We start from the raw sequence: 12,632 nt of genomic DNA on the forward strand, positions 1-12,632 counted from the left end.
CACCAAGTTTACTGGGCTAGTAACTACCCAGAGAAAAATCCTGTATATTAATAGACCTGAAAAATATTTTTGCTTCTTAGAATATTCTACGTTCTTTATAGTTTGAGGACTCTGAAAACAAGGAGTTTATGCATATTGTACTTTAATCTAGTAAGCTATAACAACTGAAAGCTGAGTTTTTTAAATTAGCAAAATAAGGTTCCTACTTTCTGTTCCTAAGTTTAAAGTTTTCAAATAGTAATTTCTACACTAACTACTAAAAGAATAAAGTGACTTTCATTAAGTTTGTCTTTACCCTGGGGCAGTGATCCTCAGAATGTAGTCCATGGACAGTATAACCTGCCAACTGTTACCCCTCCATGATGAGATCAGTTCAGAAAACAAAGATAAATGTTTATAAACTTTCATAGTAATTTGCAGAAGTAATTTTATGACTCTTAAATCTAATAAAAAAATAGTTTTTGTATTTTATGTCTTTTAAATTTCATATTTCTTGTAACTCATTTTTACCATATTTTATAAAAGCATTGGTCCATGACAGAATGGAAACTTACAAAACAAACCCAGTCCACAAATAGCTGATGAAGAACTGCCTGAGGGAACATAAATATTCTAATATCATCCACGGAAGAACTGATTCTGTGACCTGTTAAAGACAAATAAGAATAAAGGGCAGAAGAGCCTACTCACTTGGCTTTTAGGACTTCTCCACATCCGTGCCACACAGAGTCTTTGTCCAGCTGCAGCTCCCGAAGGACACGGCTGGGTTTATAGGCTGCATTGATAAGTAAAGTGAGGACCTGCACTCCGTTTTTAAAGCAGAAATACGAGTTGAGAAGGAGAAAAACAGACCATTAGAACCTTGCTATCCCTTAGAATGTCATTTAGGACATGAATTCTAATCATATTAATTAACAAACTAATAACACTGAAGATATGACTGCTGACCAAAGTTGTAAATAAGACAGCAACTGGACCCTCTTAAATATTCAAAAGATTACATAATGTCAGGAAGAAACAGGCACCATGAATTAAAAATTACACTAGCATATGCCTCCAAATCCCTTCCCAATCATGGTACACACAGAAGCTCTGGCCTCCTCAGACCCTGCCTTGCCACCCTACCTGTAACGGAGGGCTGAAAGGTTCAACAGTCCTCACATCTGTTACCCGTAGCACGGAACCCCGGCTGGGAAGCTCTGCAAGTCCAGCAGAAGCGTAGCTTTATCATGGTCCCTGGTTAATGCCATAGCCTCTCAGTCTTAGACTACTCTCACATTCACTCTCGCACAGTTCTCATGTGGTCTCTGACAGAAGACCTTTCTACACTGACAGAGGTGAACCTGCTATGTGAAGAACTGCTTAGGTGAATGTTCCATAGGGAGCAGAAATAATTACATGCCCAGTTCATTGTCCAATACATGAGAAAAGTGAGTCAATTTTGATAAAACCTAGAGTTGTCACATCTATGGCATGTGGATCCTTATATGAATGAGTCTATGAAACTGCTGTGGAATTTCCAAGCTCTTTTGCTCTAGGCAAGAACCTTACCTCTCTAAGGACCAGGACACAATTCCCAGGTCCTACACACTGAGGCAGCTCAGCAATTCTTCCTTTGTTAAGATACGGCCCTGAGAAGCAACGGTGGTTGAAGTATATCTTTGGACAGCAATATTTTCCATTAATCATAACTGGGAAATGAAGAGAAACAAATATTCAGAACAGAGTCATTTTCCACTCCATGTTTCCAAACTTGGATTACTGGAGAGAAAAAAACAAGCATAATCACCATTACATAAAGTTAGGAATTACATATTTTGAAGCTTAACATGTTGTCTGCGAGTGCCCTTGAAACACCTTACACTTACAACAACTCTATTATAGAGCTTATCACTGCTGAAATCAAATAACATCCTGAATTACGTGCAGATTAACACCTGGGTTAACGAGACATTGTTCCAGAGCCTTATACTTCTATCAATACAGGAAGTGAAGGATTTACTTCAAGAACCTGCAATGATTCCTGGTGACCAACTATTCAATAACCTATTCTGGAATATTTCTAGAAAGTGATGGTGAATATTATCTAGAACTATAGTTTGTCCCCTTAAAAGCACCAAACTAGCATGTTGGCAGCTTTCGATGATGTGGGAGCCCTCTCATCTCCGGGGTTGCTCAGAGGGCTGAGAGTACGCTGTGACCCCATCTCTAAATGCTTAAGTATTGTGGGGTATAACTGAGCCCAGAGACTCCCTCTCTTCAACTATCTTTCTGTATGAATACTATACTTCAATATAATGTTTTTTTAACTCCCTCATAGTAGTTGGCAATTCAGCTACTGAATGTAAAAAATTCAAAGACACTAAAACATCTTGATTTTCATATAAAGCAGAGAAGCTCTTCTGATGGATGCTGCCCTGCTAATCCAATGTTAAGCAAGGGAGATGTGTGTACACTGCCTACTGTTCATAGGACCCTGAAGTAAATAATGTCCACTCTTTTATAAGAATGCAGTCTTAGCACAGCAGTCAGCATATCTGCACCCACGTCTCCATTTGAACTCAGCCACCCAGATCCCCCTCTTCAGGATTAAGGCATTTAACGCTCCCTGCTGCTGGGAATGTTGGCAGCTTACAGTTCTCAGTTCTAAGTCCATCCTGGAATTACCCTTGGCCAGGGACTGCCCTCAGTAGGAGAGAGCCACCTTGCCCAAGGCCCCACCCTTTGTGAGGTGGAGCGGGAGCAGCAGCCCACTTCTAATAACAGACCAATGAGGGAGTACCAAGTGTGGCCACCACACCTCAATCAGGGACGACTCCCACTGGCTACACCAGCTAAAAGGCTCCCATTCTGGTGGGACTGGAAGAAACTTCTGTTACAACTGCATTGCGGCTCAACTTTTCCCTCTGCCCAATCCTGCTTCCTTTATGCCTCTCAGGAGCTATTCCCAAAAGCACTCCCAAATGAAACTCCTGCATGCAAATATCAGAGTCTCCGACTGTTTCCAAGGTAACCTGACCTATGACAAAACCCAAACCAAAAAGAACTTGGCTGTGGTCATGTGGGAGATATTAATGTCTTAATTCTGTAGTTTCAGTAGGCATTAGAATAGCCAGTAATACAACAAAAATAAGGAGTTGTCTTATTTACCTTACCTTTTGATACCAAATCAAAACCACAATGAGATACCACCTCACACCTATTAGAATGGCTATTATCAAAAGGACAAGAAATAACAAACGTTGGTGAGGATATGGAGAAAAGGGAACCCTTGTGCAGTGTTGGTGGGAATGTAAACTGGGTACAGCCACTATGGAAAACAGTACGGAGACTCCTCAAAAAATTAAAAAGAGAACTACATGATCCAGCAATTCCACTTCTGGTATTTATATGAAGGAAACAAAAACACTAACTTGAAAAGATATCTGCACTACTCCCACGTGCTCTATGCAGAATTATTTACAACAGCCAAGACATGAAAGCAACCTAAGTGTCCATCAATGGATGAATGGATAAAGAAAATGTAGCATATGTATATACAATGGAATATTATTCAGCCATTAAAAAAAACTTGCCATTTGTGACAACATGGATGGACCCTGAGGTCATTATGTTAAGTGAAATAAGTCAGCTAGGGAAAGACAAATATCATATGATCTCACTTACATGTGGAATCTAAAAAAAAAACAAACCCCAACTCATAGATTCAGAGAACAGACTGGTGGTTGCCAGAGGCCGGGTGGTGGGGCAGAGTGGATGGATGAACATAGTCAAAAGGTACAAACATCCAGTTATAAAATAAGTCCTGAGGGTGTAATGTACAGCATGGTGACTATAGTTAATAATACTGTATTACATATTTGAAAGTTGCTAGGAGAGTGGATCTTAAAAGCTCTCATCACAAGAAAAAAAAATTTGCAACTATATGTGGTGATGGTGCTAACTAGACTTATTGTGATCATTTTGCAACATATGCAAATATCAAATTATTATGTTGTATACCTGAAATTAATATAATGTTATATGTCAATTTAAAAAAAATAGGTAGTTAAAAAAAAAGATGTTTATTAATACTATTCTGCTGGGTATTCAAAAGATACCATTATGGTCAAGTAAGTGTTACCCCAGAAATGCAAGGATGATTCAACATTAGCAAAATCTCTCAGTGAAATTCACCACATTAATAAGCTTAAAGAAAAAAATCATATCATCATCCAACACTGAAGAAAAATTATTTCGTAAATATGAACATGTATTTATGACCAAGGTTCTTAGAAAACTAGAAACACAAGGGAATTTCTTTAGCAGTTATATGCTAGTCATGTATTTAATACAGAAAGTTGAAATATCTTCCCTTTAATATCATGAATAAAACAACAGTGCCAATATCACTACACCTGTTAAACATAGGGAAAATTTCTATAAAGGGCTATAAGGAAATAAAAAATAAGTATAGTAAACTTATTATAATAAAAGGAATTATTTTTTAAAAATGAGTTACATAGCTCTGATCCTCTATGTATAAGTGATATAATAAAAAGTGGGTAGAAGAGACGAAAGTGTAGGTTCTGAACTTGAGAAAGATTTGAGTTCCATTTCTGACCCTTCTACTCATAAGCTGTGTGACCTCTGCAAGTTTGATTTCTTTTCTTTTCTAGACATTTACTAAATACCATCCAAATGCCTAATCTGTGCTAGAATATACACACATTCTACAACCAGCAAAGTGGGAGTCAAGAGTAGTTCCAGGGAGAGACTCCTACATAAAAGGCTTGGATCCTTGTCTCATTTATCGGGCATTGCCTCTGGGACAATCTGTTTTTCCAGTGCTTTATTTTTTTAATTGTGAAATATATATAGTGTGTGTGTATCATAAAAAGGATTTAAAGAACAATAAACATCCACCTCTCAACCACCCAGCTTAAGAAAGAGGGCTGGCTAGAAAGCCTCTGGTTCTTCATCTTAACTCAGGGATGATAATATCGATGTCCAGAGCCTTTGGCACGCAGCAAGTGATCAGTAAAAAATAGCTATAATTATTATAAATGGACAGAAATAGGGGCCAGCCCTGTGGTGCAATGGTTAAGTTTGGCGCGTTCTACCAAACTTAACATCAGGCGGCCCAGGTTCGGATCCTGGGCAAGGACCTACACCACTCGTCAGCCATGCTGTGGCAGCGACCCACATATAAAGTAGAGGAAGACTGGCACAGATGTTAGCTCAGGGCTAATCTTCCTCAAGAAAAAAAAGGAGGAAGATTGGCAACAGATGTTAGCTCAGGGCTAATCTTTCTTAGCAAAAAAAAAAAAAGAAATGGACAGAAATAACAGCCAGAGATAATTATTAAACTAAATATATCTTAGACAATTACAGTTCTTTAAAATCACAATTAAGAGACCTCTCTATGAAGCTACGTCCTATAAATCAAATGTATTGTTTCAGTTATTTTTAGATCTAGCCCATTAAAAGAAACTAAAAGTCCTCTTTTCCATAAGACTGCATGCACTCATACCTGAGTCTGTGGAGTTCAGCTCCTGATTCTTCACGCCCTCGTGGACAGTCCTTGAAGATGGTATTCTGGGTCAACAAAACACAACAAAATAGTGAGATAATCTGTAAGGTCAGTAAAGTGTGAGGGTTACTTTCCTTCAAATCTAAGAAGAAAGCAAATGTGGCAGACTGCAAAATTTATAATGGAAGGTGCCTCCTTGATCATTTTTTTTAACAGCAATTGTTTTTAAAAGTATGGTCTACCATACAATGGTCTACATGGTCTACCAAGCCATCAGACTGTTGGTAGACAGTGCGGTGATACTGCAGGCTCCAATCAACCTTCTTTCATTCATGTGAGCAACAAATTATAGCATTCCTTCTGGGATTCTTCAACCACAAGTAAACTATTCATTTCTTTAATAGTCAAAGAACAGAAACATTTCTTACATAGGGTCTATTTTCTTCTATCAGTTTTAAAATTAAAGACAAATTACATAATAGAAAAAACAGAGAATTATCCTATATGCAGCAATCACTGGAAAAAGCTAATTTATTCTTTTAGACTACGTCCTGACTAAAACTTTGGATCAGTCTTGACAACTAAGTCAGGGAAAGATCCAAGGCCAGATGTTTGTCCTTGCTCTCCCACCTTCTCTACCTGGGACAGAAGTCTATGGCCTTTCTCTCCACTTCTGTTGTCTGTTTTATTACTCAGCCACAAAAACAGCTATAAATTATACAGAATTTGCTATAGACTGAATTATGTTCCTTTAAAATTCATATGTTAAGGCCCTAACTCCCAATGTGACTGTGTTTTGAGACACGGCTTTTAGGAAGTAAATAAGGCTAGGGCTCTAATCTAATAAGATTGGCGACTTTATAAGAAGAGAAAGAGAGGAAGACCTCTCCTCCTCCCCATCCTCACCATGTGAGGACACTCGCGAAGATGGCAGTCTGCGGGCCAGGAAGAGAGCCCTGACCAGAAACCAGATTGGGCTGGTACCTTGATCTTGAACTTCCTAGCCTACAGAATTGGGAGAAAATAAATTTCTGTTGTTTAAGCTACCCAGTCACTGATATTTTGTTATGGTAGCCTGAGCAAACTAGTATAGAATTGAAAACCCAATGTTGAAAAAAACACATGTACACACAGAAACTCTTGTATCTTTAAGGTGCCACTACTTAATCACTTCTCAAAAGCTGTATATGAAGGTATGCTGCAAAGGGTTTCTTGATGGGACACAAGAATGCCTTTTCTTTTAGACTTGTTGCCTTCTACTTCAGATTTTTTTTCACTGTGACAAATCACACCCTAATTTATAATTTTTGCTCTTCCTTAACAAATAACAGCATAGAGACTATTTCTTCTCTTATTCAAATGCCTTTTCAGGCTCTAAAAGCCAAAGAAAACTCAATTTGGGGAACATCTTGAGAATGCATTTTACTCTTCTGCATATAATGCCATTTTAGAAAATGCCTAAGGAAAGTATGTAAACTATCAAAAGCTGAATTAAAGGATTATGCACTTTCTTCTGAGAAAATAACATATTGAGGAGATATACTTTCTAAAACAGTTATTTCTTTTTCTAGATATTATAACTTTCAAATGTCAACTGTTCAACATACTATTATCTTACTTACTGTTTTTCTGGTTGAACCACTGCAATTTTCCTCTGTTTGTGCACTGTAAGAAGAAAACAAAAATACATATACAAAGAAAAAGATGAAAAAGTTATATATGTATTAAGCTAACATTAGCATATTTAAAACCCTGTTCTGTATATATTTAACTAGCACGTACTACAAATAAGTGCTGATATGTCTGAATATCTAGAGTAAAGCACATTTTCTGGGTAGGAGTCTTTATACAAAGACCAAAAATAATATTTTCAAGGTTCCCTGGGTCAATCAACTCCTATAAATATTTTCTAAGCAGAAACAGATAGTCAAAAGAAAAACTGATTTTAACAGAGGGGCCAAGACCATTCAATGGGGAAAGTACAGTCTTCTTAACAAATAGTGCTGGGAAAACTGAATATCCACATTAATGAAGGTGGACGTTTACTTTACACCATATACAAAAATTAACTCAAAATAAATCAAAGACCTAAACATAAGAGCTAAAACTATAAAACTGTCAGGGGAAGACAACATAGGGGAAAATCTTTATGACACTGGATTTGGCAACGATTTCTTGGATATGACTCCAAAAGCACAGGCATCAAAAGAAAAAATAAATTGGACTACATAAAAAAAACAAAAACTATTATGCATCAAAGGACACTATCAAGAGATAGAAAAGGCAACCCACAGAATGGGAAAAATATTTGCAAATCACATATCTGATAAGGGATTAATATCTAGAATATATAATGAAATCCTACAACTCAACAACAAAAAAACTCCAATTAAAAAAACAGGCCAAGGATTTGAATAGACATTTCTCCAAAGAAGATTATACTAATGGTCAATAAGCACATAAAAAGATGCTCAATACAACTATCATTAGGGAAATGAAAATCAAGACCACAGTAAGATACCACCCCGCACCCACCAGGATGGCTATTACCCCAAAAAACAACCCTCTAAAAAATAAACAACAACAACAAAAAAACAGAAAATAACAAGTGTTGGGGAGAATGTGAAGAAAGTGGAACTCTCATACATTGCTGGTGGGATGTAAAATGGCGCAGCTGGAAAACAGCCTGGCAGTCCCTCAAAGGGTTAAACATAGAGTTATATACTCAAGAGAAATAAAAACATACGTCCACATAAAAACCTGTACACAAATGTTCACAGAAGCATTATTCATAATAGCTACAGAATGGAAACAATCCAAATGTCCATCAACCGATGCATGGATAAACAAAATGTGGTATATCCATACAATGGGATATTATTCAGAAATATAAAGGAATGAAGTATTCATACTTGCTACGACATGGCTGAACTTTGAAAACATTACGCTAAGTAAAAGAAGCCAGTCACAAAAGATCACATATTGTATGATTCTCTTTATAGGAAATGTCCAGAACAGGTAAATTTATAGAGATGGAAAGTAGATTAGTGGTTGCCTAGGGCTGAGGGGCAGGAGGTGGGGAGGTGATTCCTAAGGGGTACAGGGTGTCTTTCTGAGATGATGAAAATTTTCTCAAACTGACTGTGGTGATAGTTGCACAACTCTGTGAATATGCTAAAAACCACTGAACTGTATACTTTAAAAGAGTAAATTTAATGTTACATAAATGATATCTCAATAAAGCTATTTTTAAAATGGGGGAGGTGAGTTGTCACTTTTAAGATTAGGTTACAAAAACACTCTAATATCCATCTTGCTTAACCTCTCTTACTCTCTCCTTTGCTGGACCTGACGGAAACCAACTACCATGCTGTGAGCTCCCCTATGAAGAGACCCACATGGCAAGGAACTGAGGCCCTCAGTCCAACAGCCTACGAGGAAATGAATTCTTGCCAACAATCATCTGAGCCACTCAGGGAGCAGATCCGCCCCCAGTGGGGCCTTGAGATGACTAGAGCCCTGGCTGAACCTGGACTGCAGCCTGTGAGACACTCGGATCTAGAGGACCCAGCTAAGTCGTGCCCAGATTCCTGACCCACAGAAACAGCAAAATAATAAATGTTTGTTGCAATACGTGATTTTCTACGTTGGAAAAGATAACGAGAACACCATTTTGTTTTTCTCTGAAATGTCCAGATTCACCCTAATTGGTAACAGCCACATGACAGATTATTTAACAATCAAACCTTTGACACAGAAATAGACAGCTACCTCGTGCTCGGCGAGGAGTGCTGAGGGGATAGCCATTGGTTTCACACCAGCCCAAAGGAAATATATCCATGGATTCAACACTCACAATATACTCAGGTATGGGCTTCTTAGAACCTGTTTAGATTTTAAAAAAAGTTTTAGACCATTAAATAGCCTTCTTCATAAACTACTTCCTAGACAATGTTCTACTGTTGCAATAATACAAACACAAAATCTCTTAAGAAAGTTCCTTTTACACAGAAGTCAGACTTTTTCATGTGTGACAAACATTAAGAAGAAAAACTAAACTGTTCTCCTTGCATAACTGTATAAAGACCAAAACAGGTAGCAAATACACAGGCTGACCCTTAGTTACGTAATAGCAAATAAGCAACTGGGACTACCAGTTTTTTTGTCAGATGGTTGACAAATATAGTCAATTCCATGAAATAATTGGAAAGCAAAGGCAAAAATGACAGTTCTACTCAATGAGAACATTAGTTCTGGTACTCAGGAACCAGCTGGAAGGTAGTCCAGTGAATTCCAATCAGGAAGTGATGTTGGCAAGTGGCTCAGCAGGGGTTGTGTAAAAATCTATATTCAATACTGTCCTTGACATCTGCATTAAATGCCAATTCTACGAACTGGGAACAGCAGGTACCGAGTCTGACCATTTGGCAGCCAGGCCATATACAGTAACTGCAGCACTGAGTACTCACATAGTGCTTGCCATCCACAAACCTGTCCAATCACTGAACATTACTTCTAGTACATCTTTTCCATTTAACATATTTTTTGGTTCTATTGGTTGGGGGCAACCAAATTCAAAATATTATCTCTTGAATAAGCTGGGTGTTAATGCTCATGGCTCATATATTTTGGTCAAAACAAAATATATGCTATTTGACTCATACTTTCCCCTTCAAGAAAACAGGGGACTCTGTAATGAAGGCTTTTTATTCATATCGATTTCCTGAAATTTGATAGTCAAGGACAGAAAGATAAATTTTTAGCTTAGAATCTTGCATTACCAATTAGAAGTCTCTGAACAAGACCCCTATTTAGCTAATCGATTAAGTTTAACAAGCCACATTGCGGGGGTAAACATGAAAGGCACAGAATGCTCCTCGGGGGTACTGGCACTTACCCTCCAGCTGGAGCCACAGGTAGGAGCCTCTCACTGCAGTAATGGTGGCAACACACACTTCTTCAGGGAGAAGAGGGTTCACTGCCTCAAGCTTCATGTGCTCCTTAAATTCATGCTCAAAAACTGACTAGAAAATAAATGAATCACATCTAAATACATACTCAGTATTAACTCATGTGCTCATTTGAGAGACTTTTTCCAAGTAATATTTAATCCTAGAGTAACGCTTTAAAGCTATAAACTTATTTTGCTTTGTTTCTTAATGAAGCAAAGGAAAACGTCTCTCTTGGTGTCATAGGCAGTATGGTCTCCGAGGTCAGATATACCTGCATTACTGCTACCCGGGTGACCTTGCTCAAACTGTGTAACCTCTTTTTGTCTCAGGTTCCTCACCTTTCAGGTGATGTTGAGAACGCCTATCTCACTGGGTTATTATAAGGTTTCAATAAAATAAAGTACCTAAGGCTCTGTGCCCTGAACCAAGGGCTTACAACCACTGCTGGTTCACTTCTCCTCCTATAAAGGGCCCTATCACACAATAACTGCCTGGTTCCTGCTTCTATGTGTATCCTAAAAGGCAATCAGGATAAATAATGCTTATGAATAAGGGGAGAGGGTTGTTTAAAAGACATGTTTTTAAAATTTGCAGCTTTGGGGTCAAAATGGAGAACTGAACTTCTGTATTTGATTGTTCTCTCTCCTTTCTGACAACCCACAAACTAAAGTGTTGTTTTTTCAGACACAAACCTACTAGGATGGATATAACAGGACAGGAGACAATGACAACACTTTATAAGCTAAAATTTAGAATAGCGTCTAGAATTAATTTAGCAGATTAAAGAAAGGTAAATGAATCTAGGCTGACAGTGAAGCAAGCTAAGAACTGGCAGCACCAAGTACTAGGCAACTGGAAGTGGAGAAACAGTCAAAATAAAAAGATCTGTTGAAAACATTTAAGAAGCATCTAGGTCATGCCCTCGGATCCTCCACTCCACACTGCAAGGCAACTGTCCCTCCCCCTCCCCTTCAGAAGATGAGATTTATCCTCTAGAGAGGGTAAAACACAGATCCCCTGGGCAGGAGGACCCAGAAACTGTTGAGGGGATGCAGGCAGTGCCCAGAAGAGGGGTTAGCATATGGCATGCTGAGAGGTCCAGCTCTTGCCTCTACCCTCCAGGTAAGGGACTGGAAGAGACTTCTTGTGGTAATATGACAAGCCCAAAGAGAAACACTTAAAAATATGGATTCAGGTGTTGCCAACAAATGGCCAGCCAGGTCCCACCCTATAGGGCAGTTCAAGGTTGACAAGCCTCACCCATATACTCAAGAGCTTCCAAACAGCTTTTTCTTTTAGTCCCCCATTCTTCTTATTTTTTTTTAATTTTTATTTATTTATTTTTTCCCCCAAAGCCCCAGTAGATAGTTGTATGTCATAGCTGCACATCCTTCTAGCTGCTGTACGTGGGACGTGGCCTCAGCATGGCCAGAGAAGTGGTGCATCGGTGCGTGCCTGGGATCCAAACCCGGGCCGCCAGTAGCCGAGCGCGCGTACCCAACCGCTAAGCCACGGGGCCGGGCCCCCCCCATTCTTAAATATAAGCAAATAACCAAGAATTACCAGATATCTAAAGATAGGAAAGCTATAGACCAAAATAGACAAAACAAGCAAGCTAGAGAAAACACACTATGCAAGAAGAAAAATTCCTAAAAGCAGGGGTAATTAACATCCTGGGTGATAAGAAAAACTATTGCATCCTTAAAACAAGAATAGTATGTTATTGAAAATAGAGAACAGAAATAGTTCTGGAAAATCAAAAACATGATATTAAAATCAAAAGAAGGGTTGAAAGATAAAGTTTAGGAAATTTTCCTACAAGCAAAGCAAAAAGACGAACAAACAGAAAACAGGAGAAAAAAGGTAAGAAAAGTAGAGGTCTGATCCAGAGGGCCAACATACAAATAAAAGGAATTCCAGAGAAAGAGAAGAGAGAAAATGGAAGGAAGGAAATCAAAGAAGAGATTCAAGGGATCTTCCCAGCACAGAGAGGCACAAGTGTCCAAACAGAGCACACCCACTGAGCACCCAGCACGTGGATGAAGACAGGCTACACCACGGCTTGTCACTGTGAAACATGATGACAGAGATTCTGTAACCTTCCAGGGAGGGAGTAAAAGGCAAGTCATCTATGAAAGATCAAGAACAAGAATGGTTTTCAACTTCTT

At 38.5% G+C, this 12,632-nt stretch overlaps 1 protein-coding gene across 8 annotated transcripts in view; it reads right to left on the minus strand.

The window, feature by feature from the left end:
• The window catches only part of SFMBT1 (Scm like with four mbt domains 1), a 122,602-nt gene that overhangs the window by 12,012 nt on the left and 97,958 nt on the right, over positions 1–12,632 (minus strand). For all 8 annotated transcript variants that reach the window (XM_058561056.1, XM_058561093.1, XM_058561066.1 and 5 more), the window contains 6 exons: positions 10,410–10,536; positions 9,284–9,397; positions 7,135–7,177; positions 5,513–5,577; positions 1,552–1,691; positions 691–800 (listed from right to left, as the gene is read on the minus strand). In XM_058561056.1, the coding sequence (XP_058417039.1) occupies positions 691–800; positions 1,552–1,691; positions 5,513–5,577; positions 7,135–7,177; positions 9,284–9,397; positions 10,410–10,536 (599 nt within the window). The remainder of the gene's footprint in view (positions 1–690; positions 801–1,551; positions 1,692–5,512; positions 5,578–7,134; positions 7,178–9,283; positions 9,398–10,409; positions 10,537–12,632) is intronic.

This window comes from Diceros bicornis, chromosome 2, assembly GCF_020826845.1.
Source record: "Diceros bicornis minor isolate mBicDic1 chromosome 2, mDicBic1.mat.cur, whole genome shotgun sequence".
Lineage (NCBI taxonomy): Eukaryota > Metazoa > Chordata > Mammalia > Perissodactyla > Rhinocerotidae > Diceros > Diceros bicornis.